Genomic DNA, 25,836 nt, shown 5'->3' with positions numbered 1-25,836 from the left:
TCTTTTTTTCCTTTACACGATTGATTTTCTTGGAGCGCCGGAGTGTGGGTAAATTGTGCTTGGGCGTTTGATCAGGGAAGGGTGGCGGGCTGGGATTGACAACGGATGGATGGATGGATATGAAAAGACACGCGCATATACAAAAGCTCACACATAAGGGAGTCGGACTCTGCTTGAGGGAGAGAAGCCGTTCCTCAACGGCGGTCTTCTGCCTCCCTATTTCTCATTCCTTCCGTTTATTTTTCTTTTCTTTTTTCTCTCTCTTTTTTTTTTTTTTTTTTTTTTTTTTTTTTTTTTTTTTTTTTTTTTTTTTTTTTTTTTTTCTTCTTGACATGGTTGTTCGCCCCTTTGAGGGGACAGAAGACCTGATGGGAGCGAGCAGCGGTGGAATAGGGTGGTTGCGTGAGGGAGGGAAACGGCAGGCAGGGCGGAATTGTCGATGGTTTTTTGACTCGTTTAGCTAACCAGCCCAGCCAGCGGCCCCTGTTTTTAACGGCGGTTATGTCTTTATGCTCTGCTTTTTTATTCATCTTATGTTTATTATGCCTCTAAATCACTACTGCCTCAGGGCCCGCGGACGACAGACACAGTTTATGAATTAAGAGAGGCTGGGAATTGGCCGATTTCGTTTTTCTGTGCCCCCTTTTTTTCGCGTTTTCTGGCCGCCACTGCTTCTTCCTCTTCTTGTTTCTAGAAGGCTAACTACCGTTCTTGTACTTCTCTTGGCGATGGCTGAGGCAGGTCATCTTCTGCTCCCTCACTGCAAACAGGCATGGCAGGGGCGTAATAGGGGTTCGTTCGTTCAATGGGGAGGACGGCAAGGTGAAGCTGGCGAGCTAACTCGCTGCTCAGGCACCGCCAGCCTCCTCTTTTGCTCTGCTCTTCTTGTGATTTAGTGTTGTTAAGCTTAGCCCCGATACCCTCTTGTTCTACGTTCGGAAAAAGCGAAGTACCCTTTTTGTTTCGCTTAGCTGGTTGAAAAAGCTCCGAGGAGAATTCAAGGCTTTGGCGGTTCACAACCACGGTTCCGCGTTCTTGGAAGCGTTTGACCGTACGGGAGATGCAGGCCAAACTGCAGTCGAAGTTGGAAGCCAAGGTCTTGCGCGATACCCCGGCTTGTCGAGCCGCAATAATTGCAGCCTTCTCCGTATCCAGGAGATACCTTCGTTTCCCCCGGATAGACCGGATATTGGGCGACAATTCGAGCCCAAAAGCTCGCATTTTGGCCTGCAATTGACGAAGTTGTGGTGGTTGGAAGAAAAAGGGTAGTATGGGGTCGAACGCGTTCGCGACGTGTAAGTGGGGTGCCAAGGATGGAGTGTGACTCTATTTTTTGACCATCTCTTTAGTTTCACTTCTTGACCGGGGATATGTCGACTTTCCCCATACAACGCAGTCCTTCCCCTTTACATACGACCTCCAGGTATATTCTATCAAATAGAGAGCATTGTGGATAACAAGCGCAAGTGGATCGTAATCATAGCAAAGGATGACTTGTGACATGGGAACGAGGAGGCGGAGGCAAAAACTTGGAGTTGCTGCTTGTCCAGGAAAACACTGCATAATACGCGGTGCTACCCACTACTGCTTGGAAGTACAAAACTCGTTTTAACCTTGTTGTCTCTGGGGAGGTGACAGACAGTATCTCCGTGTACCGTGACACATTCCTGTGCCTGTGTTCTTGTGAGGTGCGTGACTGGTCATGCTACCTGGTACTTAAGGCGAGGGAGGTGTTGCAAGGTGACGGAAGCAGAGCTGGTCTTGCGGGTTGCTGGGTACTGGGACTTGCTAAGTGTGAAAAAGACTCGTTGGGATATCAGCTGGTGTCACTCTATGCCAGATTGCTTACTTGTGTCTATCTGGGTACTTGGGAAAAGATCCTCATTTACGATGTTTTTCTGGCCGTGATATCTCTCAGAGGCGGACAAAGCCCCGTCTGCAAGCCAGCGATCCCGAACATACCAACCCGCCCGGAGACCGATGCATATTCCCCCGGTCAGAGCGGCCGATGAGAGCGAATTCTGGAGAAAAACGGCAGACTGGGGCGTCCAAAACGGTACCAGCAGAACCAACGTCCCATAGAGACGGGAGAGAGAGGGACCGTTGGGAAAGCTTGTGGCTTGGTTACAGCTGGACAGCGTGGGACGGTCACTGGCAATTGAATCTTGCCTCACACAAAGACACATCTTGTACCCCTCAATGTGGTCATTCCAGGCAATGTGACGCGCTCAGCTGCACATTAGACCCATCGTACACTTGTATCTGAATCAAGTCTATATCTCGCTCAACATTAAAGGGCGTATCATATGGCATTCCAACTTTGGCCCGGGCAAAACCAACCCACAAGTCTTGATCATGCTTCCACCTCTTCCTGCTTCCAATCCGCCACCTTCGCCACGGCGGTACCACCGCCCACCACCCTACCGCCCTGCTTCCTCTTCACGCGACACCGGATGCCGACCTCGTCATCAAAGATGAACCGCCACAGCACGTAGGTCCAGCTCCGGTGGTGCGGCAGATCGGCGTAGAATTCCTTGGCCATCTCGTGCAGCGCGGGCAGCCGCGTCCAGGGGACGGCGGGGAAGTCGTGGTGCTCGTTGTGCAGGCCGACGTTGTACGTGACCAGGTTCAGCGGGCCGTAGTAGCTGAACGTCTCCGGGATGGGGATGTTGTTCCGCGGGTCGCGGGCCTCCGGCAGCACCTTCTCGTAGACGTAGTGCTCGGCGATGAAGTGGCCCGCGGTCGGGTGCAGCGAGCCGGCGAGGAAGGAGGACAGCAGCAGGTACAGCAGCGACTGGGCGCTGAAGTAGGCCGGCAGGCGGAACACGAGCACGTAGTCGAAGGCGAGCTGGACCGCTAGGTTGACCCAGTGCACCCAGGTGAACGGCACGCGGTAGATGGTCATGGGCCGGATGGCGTAGAAGAAGATCTGGAAGGTGCAGAAGAAGGCCTTGCCGAGGATGGAGTCGAGGAAGAAGGCCTCGAGAGCGGTCGGCAGGTCCGTGTCGAGGCCGTCGACGCCGAGGGACTTGTGGTGGGTGAGGTGGTACGGCTGGGGGAGGGCTGTTAGTGTGGTAGTTCAGAGAGCGAGCGGTGCAGAGAGAGGGCCACGCACCCTGAACGAGGCGCTGTACGGCAGCCCGATGGGCAGGTTGGCAAAGATGGCAAGGAGGCGGTTGGCTGTGGGCGAGCGGAAGGCGAGGTTGTGCGAGATCTCGTGGATGGCGAGGAAGAGGTTCTGGTTCGAGGTGGCGCCGAAGACGTAGGCGACGGCCCAAAACTTCCACGACCAGAAAGGCGTGTCGCGCAGGAGGTGTGCGAGCAGCAGCTGGAGAGCGACGACACCAGCTACGACGTACTTGGTCAAAGGTTCCGGCCCGCAGAGCTTGGTGACCTAAGGCGGAGGAACAGATGTGTTAAACCAAACCGAGAGAAACGTGGTGAGTACCACCGTAGACCAGGCTCACCTCTGGATGTGCCTTGATGATGGCAAGACGTCTTGTGCGGTGTGGCTCCTCGGTGTAGGTCCAGAAGAAGTCGCGGTACTTGGGATCCGTGGGGTCGACGTCGAGCTGCGCTTCGCCGGCCGACGCACCGTTTGCATCGGCGCTGCGGTTCCCGTTGGCATTGCCGTTGGTCTTGCCATTGGCAGCGCGCCCGTTCCTCTTGGAAGAGGAATTCGTCGATGCCGCCCCCGAGCGAGCCATGGCGATGGTACTGGCCGACTTGGAGGAGGGTGAGGCAAGCGGCGGCAGTTCCGGGGAGTTGAAGCTCACGGCATGTTACCGCCTCCTGCCAAGTTTGAGGTTCGGATGGTACGGGGTCCGGAGTTGTTAGCGGGCCATTGACAGGGGCGGGGGCGGAAGAGCGGGGCAGCTTACCCCCGTTTGGGCCAATCGGGCCTGCCAGGCACCGTTCGAGAAACACTGCGAGGTGGGCTGTCACTCCGCCAAAATCGGCCGATTTTACTTTTCCACTGACTGCATCAACGGCCACCGTTCATTTTCCGCCAGCTGATAAAACCATCGAGGTGGATGCACTTCAATTACACTTTATTTTTGTGTTTTGTTTTCTGAACGTTAATTCCAGCCCGACTAGTATCTCATGGTGACCTCAGGCGGCTTGTTGTTGAGGATGCTGTCGATCTCGTCCATGATCTCGGGCGTCAGCTTCTTGTACGCCCGCACGGCCTCGATGTTCTCGTAGACCTGCGCCGGGCTGCTCGCGCCAGTGATGGCCGAGCTCACGTTGGGGTTCGCCAGCACCCACGCCAGCGCCAGCACGCTCTGCTTGATGCCGAGCCGCTCCGCGATGGGCTCCAGCTTGCTGACCTGGTCCGCCATGGCCTGGAACTCCTCCTTGCCCGTCCGCTTCCAGAAACCGGCGATGAACTCGACCTGCGTCTGCGCGAACCGCGACCCGTCCGGGATGCCGTTCTTGTACTTGCCCGACAGGATGCCCTGCCGCATGGGCGAGAAGACCGTCAGGCCGAGGCCGACCTCGCGGTACAGGTGGGCGTACTCGCGCTCGACCTGGATGCGCTCCAGCATGTTGTACCGCGGTTGCTCTGCGAGGTTCGTGTTAGCTCTTGGGACCTCTTCCATGTTTAATTCTCTCGTCACGCAAGAGAGATGATGTCGGGGCAAGATGTACACACCCATCACAGGCCCGATCAGGCCCAACTTGTCGGCGTACCGCCACGCTTGCGCGATCTCGTCGGCGTTCCATTCAGACGTGCCCCAGTACAGCGCCTTGCCCGTGTTGATCAGGTGGTTGAACGCGCGCACGGTCTCCTCCATGGGCGTGTGGCGGTCCGGCCGGTGGGCAAAGATCAGGTCGACATAGTCCAGCTGCAGCCTCTCGAGGGACATGTTCATGCCCTCGATGATGTGCTTCCGGGACAGGCCACGGTTGTTTACCTTGCTGTCGCTGAAGGCATCGCCCCAGTAGAGCTAGGACCCGTCAGCCTCAGCACTCGCAGAAATAGGGGTTCAACAAAAATATGGTTTAATCTGTACCTTGGTCGAGATGACGAGGTCGTTCCTCTTCCACCCGAACTTCTTGATGGCCTCGCCCATGACCTTCTCCGATTCGCCCCCGGCGTACCCTTCGGCGCAGTCGAAGAAGTTGATGCCGCAGTCGTAGGCAGCCTTCATGCAGGCGAACGTCCCCTCGCGGTCGACGTGCCCGCCATAGGTGAGCCAGCCGCCCAGCGATATGGCCGAGACCTGCAGCCCGGAGCGGCCCAGGAAGCGGTACTCCATCTCGGGAAGGTTATCGGGCTTCGCCATGGTGCTTGCGGTTGGTGATGTCGCTTTGGAATGCTGAGCAGGATTATGGCCCGAGAACCACACAGGACGTCCAAGTCTCCTTTTAAACCCTCAGGAAAGGAGAGGATCATGCAGTTAGCTCTCTTTTCCGGGCCGACGGTGCGTCCACGGGATCACTTGCACCCTGCATGCGAGATTGCGGGGTGCTCCATGCCTAGTTCGTGGAGCGCTTGAATGCCCCGCGCCCCAGTTAAGATTACCCCTCTGCTGGTTTCTGTGGTTTGTTAGTGAGCATCACGGCGCACCACCCGGGACCGAGAAGCCGGAAGCCACTCCAGGCTGGATCTGCATCTCAAACTATCGAGCGGAAATCGGAGGGCTGGATTACAAAGCATGGCTTTTCTGCAGAAATTCCATTCCGGTGAGAAGAAACAGGCAAGCAGGTGGGACCAACGGCGAGCTTGATGAAGCTAGCTCGACGAGAACTCATTTACCCGGCCGATGATGGAGACGGGCGGTGTGTGTGTTAGCAGCAACCTTTTTTGCCTTTGAAGACTGGAGGCTCGGTGCGCAATTCCCCGAAACACCGCAAAGGTGGCATTCAGAGTGCACTCATACCTGCCTAGGTACCTTCCTAGGTAGAAAGGATAGCGACTGACGAAATCGCTTTGGACATCGCATTCAAGCTTTCGGCTGTCCGCCATTTCATCAAGCATGATGTTGCAAGTCACTATTCGTCGAAGAGCTCATGGAAGCAGTTAGGGAACAGATGCCATGAGGGCTTATTGCTGAGCTCTTTGGTGGCTGTGCTGAGTGGTGAGCCTACCTTGTTTGCCTTGGAGGTACTGAAGCGCATGTTTGGAATTCTGCGAATCCGTTGTGAACTTTGTCATTGCGATATCCCTTGGGTCAGGTAACGATTTATGTGAAAGGGGCCTTGTCTTGAAGCTTGGGGCCACGCGCAGTATGGTCCGTGCACGAGCGTAAACTGCCCAGTAACGGCCCCTGAATGATTGTTTACATTGCCCCTTTTCCCCCTTATAGCTCCTGCTGATGTCGAAACGCCAGCCGGTTATCACCAATTCTTAGCTCACCATAGAATGCTTAAGCAATGCAGTGCGTGATGTGCTATGTCGATTTCTCCTTCCTTTCTTGACACAACAGCTTGGGCCATGCAATCATTTTGGTATTTGGCACCGGTTGCCCCTTCCCCTCGAGCCTGGAGCCCAGCACAGATCGCCTTGAGGCAGCGCCCCGGTTCAGACCCGCGTCCATCTTCTACGGTGACTCTGCAATCTTCCTTGGCAAGCGGGGCTACGACATAGCAGCCCTAGTAGTCCAGGCGATCTGGGTTGTGCCTGACGCAGGCAGAAATTTGCCGCCCTTCCTCTGCGATTTCTTCTGCTCCCAGGTTCCTGCTCCTCCCACCTCTCTCTTTCCCACAGATCTCTCTAAGGTACCCACCTTCCGACTTTCTTCCAGTCGGCCATCACCTGTGGTTTGTCGACCTCTCTGTCGTCAAGAAAGGATAAAGCTTCGACGGTACGTTGCTCTCGCTCTTCTTCCCCCTCAGCTTCGGCGACCGCGGTTTGCTCCTCTTCCATCGCTTGCCTAGAGCATACCTCATTCCACACGCAATAGCAAGTGGTTATTACCTCCAGACTGACCATCTGCTACAGCGCACTTTGACTGACTGATCATCTCCAACTGGGTAAGCCAACTCTTTTCCTTTTGCCCTCTTTCAGTGTCTCGTGTTCTATTCCTCAGTCGCGTGATGCAAGGCGCGTAACGAGAAACGCGAGCAACCAACCTGCCTTTTCTGCGACAGACCGACCCGGCTGGTCGTTTCTTTCCTCTCTGTCTCTTTCCAAGCATATTGACCTTCCTTCGATCGAGGCTTCCGAGCCACCTCGATTGATTACTCGTCTTCTTCCTACTCCGCAGTCTATCTGATACGTAAACCTCCAGTGACCTTGCGAACCACTGCGACGCGCCCATCATGTCTGATTGGGGCAACAACAACTCCGGCTGGGACGGCCCAGCTGCTCCTGCTGGCCCTGCCTGGGCCCATGGTCCCGCCGCCAACGGCGGTGAGTGGAATGATGGTTTTGGCACTGCCAACGGTAATGACGACAATTGGAACGATGGCTTCGCCGTTGCCCCCGGCGGCGATACCTTCGGCATGGAAAACATGGACCTCGGCGCCAACGGCGGCAATGAGGACGCTGCCAACGGTGGCGGCGATCGCGCTTGCTTCAACTGCGGCGAGACTGGGTAAGCCTCATCGCCACTGCCTCTTCTATCCGTTGATGATCACCGAGATATCTCTGACGCGTCTCTACAGTCACAACAAGGCTGATTGCCCCAAGCCGCGTGTCCTCAGCGGCGCCTGCCGTCGCTGCAACGAGGAGGGCCATTGGAGCAAGGACTGCCCCAACGCTCCGGCCATGAAGTGCAAGGAGTGCGAGTCTACTGATCACCTCGTCAAGGATTGCCCCAACCGCATTTGCAAGAACTGCGGCGAAAGCGGTAAGACAGCTGTTGCATCGACGGCATCCGATACTAGTGCTGATGATTATTCTCGAACCACAGGCCACACAGTCAGCCAGTGCAAGGGCGCTCGCAAGATCGACCGTAGCCACCTCCCGGACATGAGCACCGAAGAGGCTTGGGCGCTCATCAAGCGCGCTGTCAAGGAGCGTGAGATTGACGATATCAAGGAGGCGATCCAGATCTACGTCAAGTCTGCTCCGGAGACGACCTACCCCGAGCTGGAGCGTGGCTTCCGCGCCCAGGGACTTGGGCTGTGGCTCATCGCCGTCGAGAAGGTTCTGGCCGACACCTTTACCAACATGGATCTCCAGGGCAATCTCGGTAAGAAGTACACGGTCACTTATCGCTTCCAGTGGAACCCTCCTCGCCCGCGCGACCGCGAGCGCTGGCCTAAGGACGTCGACGAGAACCTTGAGCGTCTCAAGGACGCCGGTGAGGTCGTTTATGGCGGCCTTCCCAAATGCAGCAACTGCGATGAGGTCGGCCACATTTCCAAGAGCTGCCCGCAGGAGAAGGTCGAGAAAAATGTCGTCGAGATCATGTGCTACAACTGCGGCGAGAAAGGCCACCGAGTTCGCGACTGTAACCAAGCCCGCCCCTGGAAGCTGAATGGCATTCTCGGCTAACCGGAACCACAGGCCCTATCCCCCGTGTCGACAAGTTTGCCTGCAAGGACTGCGGGTGCGTGAGATCTTTAACTGCCTAGGATTACACGAGACTGACTGTTACAATAGCAAATCCGGCCACAAAATCGCCGAGTGCCCTGAGCCGCGCTCGGCTGATGACGTTGAGTGCCGCAAGTGCGGTGAAAGTAAGTTTCTATGTTTTCGCGGCCAGTTCAATGGAAGGGCGACTTGCTAACAGGCCTCCAGTGGGACACTTCTCTCGCGATTGTCCGCAGGGCGGCGGCAGCCGGGCTTGCCGCAACTGTGGTCAGGAGGGCCACATGGCCAAGGAGTGCACCGAACCGCTCAACCTCGCGAGCGTCCAGTGCCGCAACTGCGATGAGTACGGCCACATGAGCAAGGACTGCCCCAAGCCGCGCGACCGCAAGTCTCCACTGTTTTGCTATTATCTAGGCTCGTCTATCTTGCTGACTACTGTGCAGTGGCGCGTATCAAGTGCAGCAACTGCCAGCAGATGGGCCATTTGAAGGCCAAGTGCCCCAACCCCCTGGTTCCCGAGGACGCGGCCGAGGGTGGCTACGGAAATGGAGCTGCCGACAGCGGCGGCTTCGACGATGCTGGCTTCGACAATGGCGGCTTCGACAGCGGTGCTCCCGGCGGCGTCGGCGATGACTGGAACACTGCCCCGGTGGCCGCGGCTGCTTGGTAAATCGTGTATATGGCTATCTGCCGGGTGGGAGTCGGATCTTTTCGCATTGGCGAGACCTTGGTCGTCTACATTGGCTGATGATCTTTGGGAGGCCATTTTCCACGAATTTTGCCTTCATGGCAGGGGAGATGGACGGATATGGCGTGCGCCTAGATTAGCCAGAGACGGCCAGGTAGTGGAAGTGGTTTAGGTCGCAGAAATTCAAATCGGTGATTCAGAACTGTTTGCCTTCCTCCTGGCAAGTGCCAAGAGCGAGACAACGAGCAGAGGGGCCAAGTGATGACCGGAAAGCAGGGTGCACGAGAATGCAGTCGAGCCGGTGACGCTCTATTTAGTGAGAACGCCGATGACATGAGGCAGGGTGTGGTACCACTGATCATCCTCGGGCGGCGCCAGGTCAACCTCGCTCCACGGGCCGGCCTCCCTGAGCCACTTAGCTGTGTCGCGGCCCATCTCACACCCGCCGATGAAGTGGGGCCAGAGCAGATTCAAAAATGCTGCGCGAGAGAGGGAGGTAAGCAAGCCATCAGCTAATTCCATCGTCTCCTCACAGAATTCCTGCTAACACAGAAGGATCCTCGGGGAAAGGAGAGGGGAGCAAAGTCAACAAAGGGTTGGAAAGCTCACCCTGATACAACCGCATCGCCCAGCCCTGCGATCGCGAACACCGCACGTGCTCGTACACGTACCAGCGCCCGCCGGGCTTCAGGTAGCCGTACAGCTGCGCGATGTTGTGCCGCGGCGCGGGGATGCTGCACAGGCACATGACGGTGACGACGGCGTCGGCGCTGCCCGGCGCCACCGCGCCCGACGCCGCCAGGTCCTCGATGCCCACCGGCACGATCTCGTAGACCGAACCCAGCCCCGCCGCCGCGATCTGCGCCCGCAGCAGCCCGTGCACCGACGGGTTCGGCTCGATCCCGTAGATCTTGTCGATCCGGCTCGTCGGCAGGTGCGCCGGCGTGTACAGCGACGTCCACATCCCCGACCCCGGGCCGACCTCGATGATGGTCCCGCCTACGGGGGGGTGGGGGCCGGTTGAGGTGGAAGAGGCCGAGGAGTCAGCAGGAGGAGGAGGGAGGATGCAGCCGTGCGAGACGCGGCCCTGCAGCAGGGGCACGACGCGCGCCTCGGCGTTGGCGCGCACGTCCGGCCCGACGCGCGCCCAGAAGCGCCCGAACCAGGCGGCGCGCAGGCGCGGCCAGGAGAGCAGCGTGCGCAGGTCCCGCGCGAGCAGCAGGTCTAGGAGCGTCCGGGGCAGGTAGGAGAGCGAGATGCCCATGAAGATCCACGGGTGGAGGAGGGAGTCGAGGGCCGGGTGCGGCATGGTGAGGAGGGAGGAGGAGGAGGAGGAGGAGGAGGAGAAGGACTGTCGCCGGGAAGGTTGGTTGGTTGGTGGAGTGGAGGTGTATGGCTTCACTGAGTAAGTAAAGGGTATGGTTGAATTGAGTATGGTGGTCCTCTATTGCGGCGGAGCGAGGAGGGAGGAGTGAAGAGCGAGAAAGAGAATGAAAATGAGAAGGGGGAAAAAACAATCCTAAGCGGAGACGAAGACTCGGCCACGCCAAAGAAGGGCCATGGCCGGATACATTGATACTGCGTATAGCCCTCCACTCCTTCGTCCGGCTACCCTACTTATTGCGCACTGGTATGCCGTCTACCTTGGTAAGTACGGCGGTAGTTACCTAATTATGCAGCTATCGAATCGGGGGTGAGGTCATGGGGTGAGGTCTGTGAGGGGAGTTGGGGGTTGGGGTTGGGGTCTGGGGTCGGAGAGTCTCTTGAGCATGGTTAGGGCTGGCTGCAGGACAGGAAGCTCTGCACCCTTGTTCCTGATAAGGATACCTCCATACTCGCCAAAGACCAGAGCTACGATCAGCCAACCGCAAGCTACCGATAGCATATCCCTGTCGCTCCGAGGCCACTCTGACCACGCTGGCTGCAATGTCTCGGTGGGCCTGTTCTGCTGCCAGATTGCGCAGTTATGCGCCGTGTAAGTGTGCTCTTGACAGCTTCCCAGTTCCAGCTCCAGGCACCACGCCGCCCTCGCCTGCACCCCTCGCCGCGCCGGCCACCGTTCCGCTTCTTGTCGTTCACTATCCGCATCTTTGGCCATTCGACAGACCCACACGCTTTCGCAGACGACGTCCTCGTCGCAAGCAATTGGCCTGCGAACGCCGCAAGTGGACAGATAGAGACACAGGAGAACGAGAAACACAGACGGACACACCGAACAAACCGGACAACGGATAGAGCCAGCCTGGCCACAGCGGCCACGGGCCACCATGAGGTTCTACAAGACCATCTTGCTGCCGCTCCTGGCCTTGGCGCAGTTTGCCCTCGGCGCAGAAGACTACTACAAGGTGCGGCTGCTGCTGTGTTGTGCTGTTGTTGTGTTTGTCCCGTCCGTCCGTCTGCCACCGCTGACACGCCGGCCAATGCAGGTGCTCGGCCTCGACCGGCAAGCCTCAGACAGACAGATCAAGTCGGCCTACAGGCAATTAAGCAAGAAGTACCACCCGGATAAGAACCCGTGAGTCTGTCCCTCTGGTCTCCTCTTTTCACCCATTCATTGCCTTCTGACTTGACCGGTCCTCCAGTAACGACCCGACAGCGCACGAAAAGTTCGTTCAAGTCTCGGAGGCGTACGAGGCGCTCTCGGACCCCGAGTCGCGCAGGATCTACGACCAGTACGGCCACGAGGGGCTCAAGCAGCGCAAGCAGGGCGGCGGCTTCCAGACGCACGACCCGTTCGACCTGTTCAGCCGCTTCTTCGGCGGCGGCGGCCACTTCGGCAACCAGCCGGGCCAGCGGCGCGGGCACAACGTCGAGGTTAAAGTCGGCATCGCGCTGCGCGACTTCTACACGGGCCGCACGACCGAGTTCCACTGGGACAAGCAGCAGATCTGCGAGGAGTGCGAGGGCACCGGCGCGGCCGACCGCGTCGTGCACACCTGCCAGGTCTGCGGCGGCCGCGGCGTCCGCATGGTGCGCCAGCAGCTGGCCCCGGGCATGGTCACGCAGATGCAGATGCAGTGCGACGCCTGCGGGGGGCGCGGCAAGACCATCGCCCACCGCTGCCCCGTCTGCCACGGCGAGCGCGTCGTGCGCAAGCCCACCGCCGTGTCCGTCACCATCGAGCGCGGCATGGCCGACGGCGCGCGCATCGTGTTCGAGAACGAAGCCGACGAGAGCCCGGACTGGGTGGCCGGCGACCTGGTGGTCTCGCTGTTCGAGAAGGAGCCGGCGGTCGACGACGACGCGACCAACCCGGACCGCGTCGACGGCGCCTTCTTCCGCCGCAAGGGCGACGACCTCTACTGGCGCGAGGTGCTCTCGCTGCGCGAGGCCCTGCTGGGCGACTGGACGCGCAACCTGACCCACCTGGACGGCCACATCGTGCGGCTGTCGCGCCCGCGCGGCAGCGTCGTCCAGCCGCACCACGTCGAGACCGTGCCGGGCGAGGGCATGCCCAAGTGGCACGAGGACGGCGACAGCGTCTACCACAAGACCGAGTTCGGCAACCTGTACGTCGAGTACGTCGTCGTCCTGCCCGACCAGATGGACAGCGCCATGGAGAAGGAGCTCTGGGCCCTCTTCCAGAAGTGGCGCGCCAAGAAGGGCGTCGATCTGCACAAGGACAGCGGCCGGCCCGACAAGCCCGTCATGCGCGACGAGCAGGAGCATGGGCATGAGGAGTTATAGCATGAGGAGTTATAGAATTGGGAGGGCCCCCGGTGCCGACTGCTAGATGAATGAAATTGGTATTTTTACGTACCTTGTTGCACGGCAAATCCAAGAAGAGGGGCTTTTGGTATAGAACATGCATCCAGTGTCAATTCCGTGCGTGATGAGCGCGCGAGCGCGATATGCAGAGACAGACCGAAGCTTGCAAGTCGTGAAGTTCTTGTATCGCCGAGATTAGAGCAGTGCTAGTCCAAGCCATCCATCCGATCCGCAAACGACCAAAACACACCCGACATATCATCAACATCGTGTCTAGCGTAGAAAACATAAACAGAAGATAGGAAAATAAGCCACGCCGGAAAAAAAAAAACGAGACAGTCATAAGGTCATTAGCCGTAACCGTAGCAGATCAGATCCATCTCACCCCCAAGTCTGCGCCCTCGACACTCCTCTCTCCCGCGGTTCCTCCTTCCTCCGTCTTCTCCGTTTCCTGTCATCATAATCGTCGTCATCATAAGAGTCATCACCCCTTTCTCGCCCGCGCGGCCTGTCACGATCCGATATCCTCCCCAGCCCCTCGCCTCCGCCGCCAATGTCCGCACCCTGCAACAAGCTGCCGTTCAGAAAGCCCCCGAGCAAGCCCATCCAGCTGCCCCTGCCCTCCAGCACGCCTGTGACGTTTTGCACGATGCGCTCCACCGCCTCGGCATCCGTTCCCGCGACCCCCCACGACCCCCGCATGTTCAGCCCGCCGGCGCCGCGCGGACTCCGGTACTCAAAGTCGCCGCGTCGACTGTGAAGTCGCGGGCCCCGGGACGAAGCAGCCGCAGAGCCGTCGAGCGGCCGGCCATGGGAGTCAAAGCGGTCGGGCAGCATCTCGATTACGTCCTCCTCGCTGTCGTCGGTCTCTGGCGCAGAATCCCGCGCTCGGCGAGTGGAGAGCAGAGGCCGGTCGGAGGATGGGTCCGAGTTGCGGCGCCGGCGCGGAGTGTCGGGGCCGGCGCGGTGGTCCTCGCTGTCGCTTCCGTCGGCTTCGGCCTCAGACTTGGTTGCTTGTTCCTCGCGATGGCGGCGTAGCGTGGCGGACGACTTTGGGGACAGAGGTATGAAAGTCACCGATTTCGATGTGCGAGGCGTCTCGGGGTCGGCCTCCGAGAAGACGGGCGCCGGGGGAACGTGGGCGAGCGTGGGAGTTACACAAGCTGGTGAGAGCGAGTTAGTCCGCGCTCCTGGGTGCAAGTTCCGCTGAAGGGAGCGGCCTCTCAAGGGGCACCACCGAGAGAAGACGCACACTTCTTGTCCCCGCCAACGGAGCGAGCGGCAGGTTCTGGCTCCGGAGTGGAACGACCAACATGAGAAGCTTCACTCACATGTTCAGGGTCCTTGGGGTTAAATGGTGGAGGTGCGCCGTCAGGGACTCCAGCCGAGTTCGGAGGTGGAGCCGGCATGGCTGTAAAGTCCACGTTGCCCGGGCCCGGGTATGGCGTGTACTGCTGGTGGAGGTTGGTGGTGGCCACGTTGGGATGTTGCGTGAAGCCATTCATTCCAGCCGGTGGTGCCGGAGGCGCCGGCGGGGGAGGGTTGTAGAAACCACCGGACGCATTGGGTGGTGAGGCTCCTCGACGCCCGTAGCCGTCATACTCGTCTGCCGAGGCTTCGGCGTCGTAGCCTTAAACATGCATGGTCAGTAAGCCATTCGGCATTGGGCTTGGCAACGAGTCACTCACGCCGCCGGTCCCTTTCCTTTCCCTTATCTCTTTCCCGCTCCCTGTTCCGCTCCCTGTCTTTCTCGCGCTCCGCCTCCGCCTTCTCCTCCCTCTCCTTCTCCTTCGCTCTCCGTTCATTGAACTTCTTGATGCCAATGGCTGCCGCGCCAGCAGCCGCGGCGCCGGCAGCGAGGTCGCGCAGCCTGCTCCCGCTGCGCTTCTTCGCCGCCTTCTTGTCGTAGTCCGTTTCCGCCTCGCTGTCCGCAGAGTAGTCGTCCTCGCCCCTCGCCCTTCTCCGGCCATGGCTCCTCCGACGCCTGCGGCTCCTCTCCTCCACCGCAGAGTCATACTCCGCCGCGGAGTCATACCCCGCTGCCGCTCGCCCCATATGGTCTCCGTCCGCCGGGTACGCGGGGTTCGCGTACAGGGGGTGGGCCCCGTATTCAACCATGCCTAGTTCAGGATCAGCTGCGGAAGGGTCACCGTCGGGGTACGTGGGTCCGGACCGGCTCAAGCTCCTGCTCCTGCTGCGGCGGTTGTAGTCGCGCGCGTCGTCTTCGTAGTATTCGTCATCACTGTACCCGCGGTCGCGGTCGCGCTCTGCTTCCTTCTTCTCCTTGTGGCGGTCATACAGCTTCTTGGCGCCCGCGCCGGCCAGGCCGGCGGCTAGCATCTCAGCGCCCGTGCGGAGGCGTGACCGAGACCGGCTCTTGCCATCCCGCGACTTGCTCTTGTGGCGGTAGTGCTGGACCAGCCCGGTCAGGGCTGCCGCGCCCAGACCGGCCTTGGCGAGCGATGAAGCCCTGCTCCTGGAGCGCTTCCGGCTGGGAGACCGCTCGCTGTCGCTGTCGCGGTGGAGCGCGCGACCGCGATTCATTTCCTCTTTCTCGATCTTGCTGCTCTGGTAGTACTTGGCCGCGCCGGCAGCCGCGAGAGCAACAGCAGCGATACCTAGGCCGGTCTTGAGCCGGGAATGAGGCGCCCGTGAGCGAGACCGAGAGCGCTCTCTCCGGTCGTCATCCCCAAACCGCTCTTGGTACGCACTGTGTGCGCGCCTTACGACTTCGGTGCCGAGGGCGCCGAGGGCAGCGCCCGCAAGAACCTTACGGCCGCGATGTTGTCGGAACTCGCCGTTGGAGTCACGCCGAGAAGCGAGAATTGCCGAGATGCCGGCGCCAGCAAGAGCGCCTTCGGCGAGATGGCGCTTCCGGTGCGGGCTGCTCGACTCGCTGCGCTCCCGGCGGACGACGGTGCGCTTGACGTAGTATCCATCGTCAGACTCGGCGTCGCTGTAGGCATCATGGTGATGGCGATGATGGCGATGGTGATGGCGGTGGTGGTGGTGGTGGCGGTGCCGGTCATCGTCCTCATAGCGCGCGACCGCAACCTCCTCCTCGCGGCGCTCTCCGCGGTAAGGTCCAACCTCACGAGACTCTCGGTGATAGTAATATTCGCCATCGCGCGAAGCGCGACGCGCAACGGCAACCTCCCTAGTGTCTGGTGTCTGCTCACGGATGACGACAGTGGTCGGCGGGGCCTCCTGGAGGATGATCTTCTGCTCGGCGGGACGCGGCCGAATGACGATCGGACCCTGGGCCGGCTCATAGTACTCGGTTTCCTTGCGCCAGCGCTCGCCCTCGGGGCCTTCTTCACGCCGTTCTTCGACCCGGCGTTCTACGCGGATTTCGTGGCCATGAGAATCCCGGCGCTCGACTCTCCTCTCAACGCGCACCTCCGTCTCCTCCTCGTCATCCCAGTACGAGCGGCGTTCCAAATCCCTCGGCGAATAGACGTGGTCAACTCGGTCAACCTCCTTGGTGGCCTCGTAAATGACCCTGCCGCGATCCCTCTCACGGTGGTACTCGGCATCGCGGTCGCGCTCCACAATATCTCTCTCAACTACCGTGCGCGTCCGCTCGGGGAGGTGCACGTCGCGGTCATCGCGCTCGACGACCCGTTCCCGCTCCACCACAGTACCCCGGGGCCCGTCCCCGCGATACTCGACCCGGTCCACCCGGGTGTAGTGCTCGTCTCTGGGCTCGCGCTCGCGCTCGCGCTCAATGACCTGGCGCTCGACATAGGTTGCGCTGTGGGGGGAGGGGTCGAAGGCGGACCGCGGTCGCTCCGGGATGTACAGACGATCCATGCGGCGGTCCACCTCGACGATATCGACGTCGCGCTCCACGCGCTCCACGCGGTCTGGCTTCACCTTGTACCGGCGCACCGTCGTCCTCTTGTACTCCTCGTCGCTAGAGGGAGACGAGTCCCGCTCCCGCTCCCGCACATAGCGAGACTCCCGGTACACTTCGGGCATGGTGGGTTGTACGTGTGGTCACACCCCGCCGCGTAATCTCAAAAAATCGCGAAGCAGTATGTAGGCTGCGGGCAATCAAGGACTTGAAGATGGGATTGCTTTCGCGGCTGGGGTATGATGAAGAATCGTAGGAATCGCAGGGCGAAGGACAGAAGGTGCAGAGATCACCCGGGCGGCTTGGGTGGTGTGAGTAAGATGGAAGCCACAGGCCGTTTAAGAGACGGAGGGGCTGTGGGACCAAAGTGGAAGCGACGGGAGGAGGGAACGTGGGAAGGTGGGAAGGGAATGAATGGCTGGGGGCGGGAACCTGAGAAGCGCCTGCCTTCTGCCTTGCGCACGCCCCAGATGCTGACGGGCTCAGGACCTTGGCTCTGCATGCACAAGGGGGCGCAACCTGGAACCTTGCGTTATTAGTCGCAGAATGAGGGGCGCATTCTGCTCCCGGAACCAACAGCGGCGCAGCCGGCCGCCTCGACACAGCATTGGAGTCTCATGGTATTGCCCAGGCAAATGCGCGTGTTGGCCCGAGGCAGCGACCGCCTCAACGACCAGATTCTCTCCTCACAGTGCTAATTTGGGGCTGCTCTGGGAGAGAAACGAAACATGTTGCCGCTGAGACGGAGCCGCGCGCCAGGAGGGCCTCACAAGGCGGCCTTGTTTGTATGTATTGGAGTCCGTAAAGGGAAGGGAGATGCGGCGTGACGACGTCCAACAAAATTGAAGGTGAACCGGCCTTCAGCCTCGAATTTTGGGCCCGCGCCACTCTCAGATGTGCCAGAACCCGGTGGTCTTCCAGCCAAGGGCTGGGCCAATTCTACAGCAAAAGCTCAGCTTCCCTTCTGTCGGCGATAACGAGGTTGAAGCGGCGGCAGACAGTCATTCTCTCAGAAACGGCTGGGTCTTGTGTGTCTATCAGCAGGGTCGTCGGATGGCCGATGTCGCGAGCCCACAGATTGGCTCATGGATCATCTGAAGTCAAGGACTCTCGTCCCAAGATTCGAGAACACCGTGGCCGGAGGAGGCGGGAAGCACGAGGCCAGGAACTGCCGAGTCCACGGGGTCCGCGACAGCCGATTGCCCCACATTCTGTGGCGCCCGACAGGTGTGCATGGCAGCAGTGCGCAACACCAGCGTCCGGGATGGTAGTACGAGGCGCAGTCCTGTGACCTGCTTGGTCACCAGCCGACTTCGATGGCGCTCCAGAGTACCGTATGTTGACAGCCTTCCAGAAGCATCCTTGTCCTGCGAGCGACGTTGAGGCAGGCGACATCGCGAGCGCTCTGTTGCTGCCCAAACACATAACGGTACCTAGGTCGTGATTGTCTTCGAAGCCGCGTGGAGCCCCGACGCCACGGCCGGGAAGCTGTCCGCTACATCCAAAGCAGTTTTGACGCCGCACCAATGACAAAAAAAAAAAAAAAAAATGAAGAAATCGAACTGGTCATTCGGAACGGCCCTTGGTTGGCGCGCAGGTGATCCGTCTCTTCCCCTTCCCGCAGTACCTCCGTTCTTTGAAGTAATCGCAGCGACGTCGGCGAGTTCTGACGTGTCGCTACTTGGCTGAGGCACATTTGTGTAGAGTCATCTACATTCATTGAAGACTCTAGTACAGTCCTGCTGGAGGAGTGACTCGCGGTATCTTGCAGAGATTATCCCCAGCTTGCTTCACGGAGTACTCTGGACCCCGCCAGAGTAAAAGTCATTTCGTCATTGCAGCCCCGCCAAGGAAGCAAGCGAGAGGGAAGCGCGGCATCCTTAGCGTGCCAAGAATCCAGGGTTAATGTTAACTAACGTGCGGATTAGTTAATAATCTACAATCGCAGTTCCAAAAACCCCACAATTTGCGTTTAGCCGAGCTATCTTTCCACTAGATAATCCTCCAAATGTTCCTCTGAGTGTAGTTTTCTTGCGTGGACAGACTCGGTATGCGGTAGGCACGCTTGGTTCTGAGCGCAGCGAGGTTCCGGCACACAAGCGACCGAAAGCAGCATCTCTTCACCAGCGGTACCTTCATCTCGGACCTATGCAGCCAGACACCATGAGCGGTTCACACACACACACCACAGTCTCTTCAGTCGGCTATGCTGGGATGGCATAATCCTCCATTGCGTTTGCCGCGTATCCCATGGGGAAGAGCTCCTAACCAGCCTGCCATTGGCCGGTACTCCAGGACCAAACCTGGAGAGCGCCGTTGTCACCGACTCTTCGGGCTCGGACAGCTGTCGCCAACCAGCCCGAACCGCAGTTGCTCAGAAGCGCATCTTCAAATTCCCTGTAAAGCTACGCCGATGAACCAGGATCCCCGACACCCAAGCCTCCATCCCTGTGGTCGTGTGTGCGAAATGCCGCCGCAAATCCATGCAAGTTTTGGAAGAACAAAGGGAATCTGAGGAGTCAAAACCACGCCAAGCCCGAGTCGACGCCAGCTTAGTCGAAGAGACCGAAACCCATGTCCTCGTCCGACTCCTCCTTCTCTGCAGATATGTGTCAGCAAGCCGAGCATTGCAGCGACATTCAAACCAAGGTAAGCGAGAGGCAAGCTCACCCTCTTCCTTCGCCTCCTCCTTGACCTCCTCGGCGGCAGCGCCGCCAGCAGCAGCAGCAGCGCCGGCCGCGGGGGCGGCAGCGGCACCACCGCCGGAGCCGACGGCGGAAAGAAGGTCCTTCACGTCCTTGCCCTCAAGAGCCTGCAGTGCAACAATCGTCCCGGTCAGTCACCTCGTCCGTTCCCATTCCTGCGCTCGATCGCAGACTCGCGTGTTCTCGATTTTTCGTACCTTGGCGAATAATGAGGCCCAGATAGGCTCAACATCGGCAACGTTGGCGGCCTTGATGAGGGTCTGGATCTTGTCGGCCTAGAATGTGAATGTTAGCCGTCTGCAGCTTCTCCAAGTTGAAGACCCCGCGCAAATTCGCCCCAGGCCTCGGGCAATGCTCCTTACAGTGATCTCAACACCGTCATCGGCGAGGATCAGCGCCGCGTACGAAGTGGCCTGCTCAGCGGTAGACATTTTGGCTGCGATTGTCGAGGCGCAAGTTGCTGAACTCCGAGGGGTGGCTTTCTTGACGTGGGTTGATGAGGCCAAGCTTAAAATTCACGAGAGGGCAAATATTAGTTGTGGGCTTTCGAAAACAGCATAGCGTGGCCCTACAGCTGGCAGCTGCCGACCAGGCTTGGTGCGCAGCTGACGGGCGTCTGGCAAACGGAGGAAGAGATGGGGGGTTCTTGGCGTCGATAATTGGATCAAGGAAGAGCAACCTAAGCACCCCTGCATGCCTACGTCGGTCGCTGGAATGCCGGGAACCCTGCATGGTCACCCCACCTGCCAGCTTCCCCCACCATTGACGTCGCGGACGGAACCCCGAGAGAAGTAGAACCTGGGACATTGCATTGCATCCCCGTGAGCCCACGAACGAACCAACAAACAGAGAGCTTTGCTGCGCTCCCAGCAGGTCGATCACTTCGGTGGTGAAATCCCGTGAGAGGAAATCCGAGCTCAAGATTCAGGCCGCTGGACAAACTACGGGTCAGACAAGCTTCAAAGCTTCGACAGAGTCTTGCCAACAACAAAAAGAAAAAAAAAAAAAAAAAAAAAAAAAAAGAAGAAAGAAAGAAAGAAAGAAAGAAAGAAAGAAAGAAGAGATTCTGCAGTCTAAGTTACAGGGCTTTCGGTGGACAACTCATCTACGACTTTGGGGTGCGCAAGGGCGTGGTCGAACGCAGATCGACCTCCACGCTCGGCCAGGGAGGACGGCAAGCTAACCTTGACTGAAGGGTGGGGTTAACTAAGGCAAACATCTCGTCGCCATCTCGCAGGTTGGTTTACTTTGCTTCTGCAACGCCGCCTTCCCCTTCCGGCACAGCACCATCCCAACATCAAGATGGACACCCCCGCTGTTCCCATGCCGAAGGATGAGCGAGAGCGGCAGATTCTCGACAGGCTCACAGTCATCCGAGACAACCTGCTGCTTCTGAAGAGGGACCGAACAAAGTACATCAGATCCCAGGATGTCATGACCCTGTACGACCAGCTCGTGGAGCAGGTTAAGCAGCTGAACGAGATTCGAAAGGGAGAGCACCAGGGAGAAAACCGATGTAGGTGGAGGATGACTCAGCCAAGCCCAAGGAAACCCTCAGATGCTAACGGACCACGACAGTGGACAAGGTCCTCGAGAGTTGTTTCCAGCTCATCTCGCTGTTCTTCATGACGATCGGACGTACAACCGAAGCGCCGGCGGCCTACGCCCTCACGTCTACCATCAAACGCCTGCTGGACCATCTGGCCGAAGCGAGGCTCTTCTCGTCCAAGGACCTCGACAGCATATCAAACACTCTCGGAAAGCTCGACGACATCCTGAAGAATGCCGAGTCAAAGCACTCGCCGTATCTCGTGGAGCTCCTCGCTAAGAGGGAGGCGTTATGCAAGTCCATGCTGGACAACCTGCGTAAGCAGCTGGACCAGCTCGACGAGCCGCTGCAAGCGGTCTACGAGAAGCTGATCTCTATCATACGGTCGATGTCGCTTGCGAATACCAAGGCAAAGGTATTAAACCCCGAAGGCTTGGTGTTTTTTGTGGTTAGGGGAACCAGCATGCTGAAGCGCCGGCAGTTCTCCACATCGGAGGTCCAGAAGCTCAAGGCAAAACTGAAGGAAATCGACGACAGCATGGTGGACGGCAAGTTTGTAGATGGAGAGGGAAAGGAGTTACGTGGAAGCGGCCTCGTGTCAGACCTGCTAAAGCGCTGCCTGAAGTGGTCGGACATCGTGCTCGAGCGGTATGTCTCTCTCCTCTCCCCCCTCCATCTTCCCCCCAAAACCCAATCTGATTTGGTGATTCATTCTCCCGCGCTCACACGGAACGCTACTCTGCAGGCAGGGAGAAATCCCCGAGGCGTTCCGGGACAAGTACAACGTCCTGATCAACATCCGCAACGAGCTCGAGAAGATCTCGATAACGCAGGCCTGGTCGCTGCGCGAGACGGACCTGTACGACTTCCAGCGCGAGCTGGATAAGATCGACGAGTCGCGCGTGGACGGCAACTTCCTGGACCAGGACGGCAAGCCGGCCGAGCTGTATGTCCAGCGCACGCTGCTGTACCTCATCCGCCGCAGCTACGGCTACATCTACTACCTCATGATCTCGTCCGAGCCCGTCTCGGAGGCCCTGCTGCCCATCTACAACCAGCTGCAGACGCTGAAGCGCTGTTTGATCGAGGTCAAGAACTCCGGGGGCGTCAGCTCCGTGCGCGAGCTCTACCCGTATAGCATGAAGGTACGTCGGACACCATACATACCCCGACCGATCGGTTGAGATTGTGCGCGAAGCGTATTGACGATGGCTTGTTACGTAGCTGAACTCGATCGACAACATGAGAGTGGACGGCAAGTTCATGGTCGGCAACGACATCCCCGAGGGCCAGGGCAGCGTCAGCGAGCTGCTGGCCGAGTGTTTCGACCTGAACTACGAGCTCAGGGTTGCCGCGGAGGAGCGGGAGGAGAGCGCGAAGACGCCTGATGATCAACAGGAGAGTGAGCAGGGAAGTGCTTAGTGAGGCGGTGGGCTTTTCATCGGTCACGGTCGGGGGTTTTGTATGACTATGGCAGGGCTATGTTTATTATTACGGCTTGTGCTGGAGGCATGGCGTTACTAAGTAGGTCTATGGCGGCGGTGTTTTCAAGGCGGCAACGCCGGTTAGTTAGCGGAGCATTGGCGAGGTTTATGTGGCTTTGATTCATCGCAGTACTCGGCGTCTAACCCTGCATCGCTGTCTCCCCCTTCCTTGAAATAGTGATCATGGCCAGTCCCTGTTACACCGTTGCCAGGTACTAGAGCCATGCAAGCCGTGCCTCTCCTCTCCGGCCGGTCCTTACTCCTTCAGAGTGCGGAAGGCGCACAGAAGTGGCCACATCTGAGCCTGTAAAGAAGCAACCAAGTAAGCATTGATCACTTGGCCATCCCTTCCCCGACGCAGCTTGCAGACGGGTCTGGATACCGGGGGGAAGCAGAAAGAGGAAGCACAACAGAAAAGCATAAGGCAAACTCACATTCTCCACGTCCCACACGCCGCTCTTGCCGTACACGTCCTGTCTCAGCACCTCCTTGATCTCCTCGCGGCTGGAGGCCAGCATGACTATCGTGCTGCCGGCGAAGGAGAAGGTGGACGGGTCGGCGGATGTGGGCACCTCGTTGAGGATGGCGCCTGGTTTTGTGCGCCCCTCTTGTCAGAATCTTGCTGATCCGCGACACAAAAACAGCAACGGAGCACTGCATGTGTTTGTACATACCGCCCATCTGGTACACCCCCGACTCCCTGAACGGGCGGAGGTTGGCGAAGTGCTCCCTTTACAATCCCCAAACAACGGCCCGCAGGGGCCAAATACAATCAGCAAGCAAGCACCACCCGCAAACCGGCTGAACACCGATCCGGAAACGACGATAGCGATGAGGGGGGCCCGGCCCCCGGGGTAGCGTTCGGAGGGGGGCCCATGGCATGTGCATGCACACTTACGGACGAACATCCAGCCTCTTCTGCTGCGCACCGGGGAAGTCGGGGATGACGACAAGCCACTCGAACTTCTTCTTCTCGCCAGCGGCGGGGGCAGCGTTGGTCGCCATGGTGTTGCGCTGTGTGAGTCTGAGCCTGAGGGTGAGGGGAGGAAAGGTGGTGCGGAGGAGGTGAGCTGGGTTTCGGAGCGGGGCGGTGGTGGACGGGCTGCTGTTGGTGCTGGTGGTGGTGTTGAGGATGGAGCTCGTCCTGGACGGGAGAGAAGAGAAAGTGCGGTTGAAGATGAGAGACTGAGAGATTGCTCTTCTGGTGGGTAGGCTGCGCAGGGGGGAGGCCATGTGCTTGCGGAGAGCGGCTGGGTGCGGATATCGGCTGTCTTTAAGGTGTTCTGAGCCGGTCAATTCGAAATGGCCGATGGGTAAATGAATACGGGATATGGGGTACTAAGCGTAGTGAGCGGATACCGGCGGGCCAGGGACGGCGAAGATGCGATGCCGCTGAGGATACGCTTACTACGAACCCTTGTGGGTAAACTGTTAACGGTTGGGGAATGCGGGGTCTCCATCGTTATCAAGGAAATTCAAGCACTCTCTGGCGGGGAAACCAGAGCTCCAAATCCGAGCTTGCTTCCGGGCATGGCACAGTGCAGATGTAGAAACAAGGGCGCTTTTCTGTGCGCCCTTTCCGAGACCAGAATGGATCGAAAGACGCACCCATCTAACAGTAGTGTAAACCGTGATACCTGACGCCCAAGTCGGGTGGCGTAGCTTTCCCAGCCCCTCATCTTCCCAGAAGCAAGGCCGAACTCCATATCCCGTCCTAGAACGCCGTGTCACTGATATTTGATCATTCGTATGATGATCGTAGAAGAGGGGGACGAGCTGAAGGCAATGGCTAGCGCCGGCCGACAACCGTATCCGTCCGCAGCCTCGCAGAGCTCCCCTCTCATTTGACAAGCAGCACCGCACTAGGCGTCAGACCGGCCTCGGCGAGGGTCTGCCCGAAGTCAATGCCGGCCTCGAATGTCTTCTTCGGGAAGGTCATCGAAAAGCTGGTGACAGGCGCACCGATCTCCCCTTCGATCTGCTGGGCGACCTCGAACAGCGTAGTCTCGCTCGGGAAGGACTTGACGATGTTCCCCTTGCTAGTCTGGAGCCGTAGTCGAGCAACGGCCGCCGCCGGGCCGGGTGCCGAGGCTGCGGGAGCGGGAGCCGCCGGCGGGGCCGTCTGGCCCGGCAGAGGCTTGCCCTCTCTCATGGCCTTGGCTTCCTCCTCCCGGCGCTTGCGCTCCGCCCGGTCAGCCTCGATGCGGGCCTTGATCCGCTTTTTGGCCTCAAGGTCCTCGCGCTTCTCCTGCCGCTTCTTGGCCGCCTCCTTGATCTGCTCCTTGCGCTGGAGCTCTTCCTTAAGGTCCTGGGTCTCCTTGGTGGATTTCAAGCGGATTTGCTACATCTAGCGTGAGTCTGTGCTGGTGTCCGTAAGCGTATGTGCTCGGCGGTCGACGCACCTCATTCCGCTTCGCTTCTTCCCTGTCCGCGACGGCTTGCTTTGCCCTCTTCTCCGCCAGCTTCTTTCGGAGCTCCTCCAGTTTGGCCTTCTTCTCTTCCTCTGTTAGCGGCGCGATCTCATCCGTTGACTCGGAGAAGTCGGTGTGGTCTCTGCGGACGAAGTCAGCGTGAACTGCGCCTGCCGGCGACCATGTGAGGAATGTGCGGGACCGTACGTCTTAGAGGCGTGGAACGAGGCTTGATCATGGTTGCGGAACTTCTTGCCGCACTCGTTGCAGACGAGAGAGCGGGCCGTCTCCCCCGGAGAAGCTGATGAGTTGCCCTCCTGGTCGCCCCCGCCAGCAGTTGTGGCGGCCGACTGGCTTGCTTGTAGCTCTTCCAGGGGCTTGTCCTGATTTTCCTCCAGCCAGTTCAGGGCTTGTTGCACTAGCAGGCGGTGTCAGTAATGCGACAGTGAAGCAGGAAGAGGACGCCGCCAGGTTACTGACGGCCGCCGGTTTTCTTGACTGCGAGCTCGGCACGAGCCTGCTCGAAGCCCATCTCGAGCAGGAGGTCGAGGTCGGATTTAGTCATTGTATTTGTGGATATGAGAAGTGGCGGTGTTAAATTCGATGGCAGATGGTGAGTACCGCGCTGGTGATGCTTTGCGGGCGCGGTGCCGATGAGGTGTTCGAGGCCTGTTCTTGGGGGATAAGGTACTCCGTGCAAGCAGTGGGAAGGCCCCGCTGCTGATGGCGGGGCACTGCAGCTACTGTGTACCTCTAGGCGGCTTTCTCGCTCTTCACATTGGAAATACACTCCGCAGCGCTCCGTTAGCTCGACCGGAGCCGCAATCCGCAGGGACAGGGTCGTCCAACCTCCCCACACTGCATTTGCTCAACCAAACTACGTGTACCTGGTACCTTACGGAGTACGGAGGGTCAAAATGCCGTCATCTGCACTACGGTCCACCATT

At 58.9% G+C, this 25,836-nt stretch overlaps 11 protein-coding genes across 11 annotated transcripts; 3 read left to right on the top strand and 8 right to left on the bottom strand.

Moving 5' to 3' along the window:
- Nucleotides 1-616: 616 nt before the first annotated feature.
- On the bottom strand, nucleotides 617-1,523 carry THITE_2109121 (uncharacterized protein). Its single transcript, XM_003649901.1, has one exon. It carries the CDS (start codon nucleotides 1,219-1,221, stop codon nucleotides 703-705), a length of 519 nt encoding a protein of 172 aa, XP_003649949.1. The 5' UTR covers nucleotides 1,222-1,523; the 3' UTR covers nucleotides 617-702.
- Nucleotides 1,524-2,327: 804 nt separating this feature from the next.
- On the bottom strand, nucleotides 2,328-3,901 carry THITE_2109119 (sphingolipid delta-4 desaturase like protein). The gene is made up of 3 exons (XM_003649900.1): nucleotides 3,468-3,901; nucleotides 3,116-3,394; nucleotides 2,328-3,052 (listed from the first exon to the last, which is right to left on the bottom strand). The coding sequence occupies exons 1-3, from the start codon at nucleotides 3,705-3,707 to the stop codon at nucleotides 2,354-2,356; spliced, it is 1,218 nt and encodes a 405-aa protein (XP_003649948.1). The 5' UTR covers nucleotides 3,708-3,901; the 3' UTR covers nucleotides 2,328-2,353.
- A 37-nt stretch (nucleotides 3,902-3,938) lies between these two features.
- Nucleotides 3,939-5,601, bottom strand: THITE_2109117 (uncharacterized protein). Its single transcript, XM_003649899.1, has 3 exons — nucleotides 5,019-5,601; nucleotides 4,658-4,952; nucleotides 3,939-4,567 (listed from the first exon to the last, which is right to left on the bottom strand). Exons 1-3 carry the CDS (start codon nucleotides 5,289-5,291, stop codon nucleotides 4,095-4,097), a joined length of 1,041 nt encoding a protein of 346 aa, XP_003649947.1. The 5' UTR covers nucleotides 5,292-5,601; the 3' UTR covers nucleotides 3,939-4,094.
- A 3,111-nt stretch (nucleotides 5,602-8,712) lies between these two features.
- THITE_2109113 (uncharacterized protein) lies at nucleotides 8,713-9,346 on the top strand. The gene has a single exon (XM_003649898.1). The coding sequence runs from the start codon at nucleotides 8,964-8,966 to the stop codon at nucleotides 9,156-9,158; it is 195 nt and encodes a 64-aa protein (XP_003649946.1). The 5' UTR covers nucleotides 8,713-8,963; the 3' UTR covers nucleotides 9,159-9,346.
- On the bottom strand, nucleotides 9,346-10,610 carry THITE_2109111 (uncharacterized protein). The gene is made up of 2 exons (XM_003649897.1): nucleotides 9,786-10,610; nucleotides 9,346-9,655 (listed from the first exon to the last, which is right to left on the bottom strand). The coding sequence occupies exons 1-2, from the start codon at nucleotides 10,483-10,485 to the stop codon at nucleotides 9,486-9,488; spliced, it is 870 nt and encodes a 289-aa protein (XP_003649945.1). The 5' UTR covers nucleotides 10,486-10,610; the 3' UTR covers nucleotides 9,346-9,485.
- A 744-nt stretch (nucleotides 10,611-11,354) lies between these two features.
- THITE_2109107 (uncharacterized protein) lies at nucleotides 11,355-13,064 on the top strand. The gene is made up of 3 exons (XM_003649896.1): nucleotides 11,355-11,521; nucleotides 11,603-11,691; nucleotides 11,759-13,064. The coding sequence occupies exons 1-3, from the start codon at nucleotides 11,444-11,446 to the stop codon at nucleotides 12,861-12,863; spliced, it is 1,272 nt and encodes a 423-aa protein (XP_003649944.1). The 5' UTR covers nucleotides 11,355-11,443; the 3' UTR covers nucleotides 12,864-13,064.
- Nucleotides 13,065-13,879: 815 nt separating this feature from the next.
- Nucleotides 13,880-16,947, bottom strand: THITE_2109106 (uncharacterized protein). The gene is made up of 3 exons (XM_003649895.1): nucleotides 14,573-16,947; nucleotides 14,216-14,514; nucleotides 13,880-14,047 (listed from the first exon to the last, which is right to left on the bottom strand). Exons 1-3 carry the CDS (start codon nucleotides 16,863-16,865, stop codon nucleotides 14,039-14,041), a joined length of 2,601 nt encoding a protein of 866 aa, XP_003649943.1. The 5' UTR covers nucleotides 16,866-16,947; the 3' UTR covers nucleotides 13,880-14,038.
- A 1,438-nt stretch (nucleotides 16,948-18,385) lies between these two features.
- Nucleotides 18,386-20,031, bottom strand: THITE_2109103 (60S acidic ribosomal protein P1). The gene is made up of 4 exons (XM_003649894.1): nucleotides 19,808-20,031; nucleotides 19,643-19,720; nucleotides 19,411-19,552; nucleotides 18,386-19,339 (listed from the first exon to the last, which is right to left on the bottom strand). The coding sequence occupies exons 1-4, from the start codon at nucleotides 19,874-19,876 to the stop codon at nucleotides 19,293-19,295; spliced, it is 336 nt and encodes a 111-aa protein (XP_003649942.1). The 5' UTR covers nucleotides 19,877-20,031; the 3' UTR covers nucleotides 18,386-19,292.
- Nucleotides 20,032-20,500: 469 nt separating this feature from the next.
- THITE_2109099 (uncharacterized protein) lies at nucleotides 20,501-22,614 on the top strand. Its single transcript, XM_003649893.1, has 5 exons — nucleotides 20,501-20,961; nucleotides 21,024-21,409; nucleotides 21,476-21,642; nucleotides 21,740-22,139; nucleotides 22,219-22,614. Exons 1-5 carry the CDS (start codon nucleotides 20,748-20,750, stop codon nucleotides 22,414-22,416), a joined length of 1,365 nt encoding a protein of 454 aa, XP_003649941.1. The 5' UTR covers nucleotides 20,501-20,747; the 3' UTR covers nucleotides 22,417-22,614.
- Nucleotides 22,615-22,734: 120 nt separating this feature from the next.
- On the bottom strand, nucleotides 22,735-23,483 carry THITE_40896 (uncharacterized protein; the record flags this gene model as incomplete). The annotated part of the gene is made up of 4 exons (XM_003649892.1): nucleotides 22,735-22,782; nucleotides 22,913-23,067; nucleotides 23,153-23,208; nucleotides 23,377-23,483. The coding sequence occupies 4 exons, from the start codon at nucleotides 23,481-23,483 to the stop codon at nucleotides 22,735-22,737; spliced, it is 366 nt and encodes a 121-aa protein (XP_003649940.1).
- Nucleotides 23,484-24,014: 531 nt separating this feature from the next.
- Nucleotides 24,015-25,747, bottom strand: THITE_2109091 (uncharacterized protein). The gene is made up of 4 exons (XM_003649891.1): nucleotides 25,370-25,747; nucleotides 25,097-25,307; nucleotides 24,881-25,031; nucleotides 24,015-24,819 (listed from the first exon to the last, which is right to left on the bottom strand). The coding sequence occupies exons 1-4, from the start codon at nucleotides 25,452-25,454 to the stop codon at nucleotides 24,319-24,321; spliced, it is 948 nt and encodes a 315-aa protein (XP_003649939.1). The 5' UTR covers nucleotides 25,455-25,747; the 3' UTR covers nucleotides 24,015-24,318.
- Nucleotides 25,748-25,836: the final 89 nt, after the last annotated feature.

Source organism: Thermothielavioides terrestris, chromosome 1 (genome assembly GCF_000226115.1).
Source record: "Thermothielavioides terrestris NRRL 8126 chromosome 1, complete sequence".
NCBI classification, from domain to species: Eukaryota; Fungi; Ascomycota; class Sordariomycetes; order Sordariales; family Chaetomiaceae; genus Thermothielavioides; species Thermothielavioides terrestris.
This window is presented reverse-complemented; position numbering and strand designations above follow the sequence as displayed.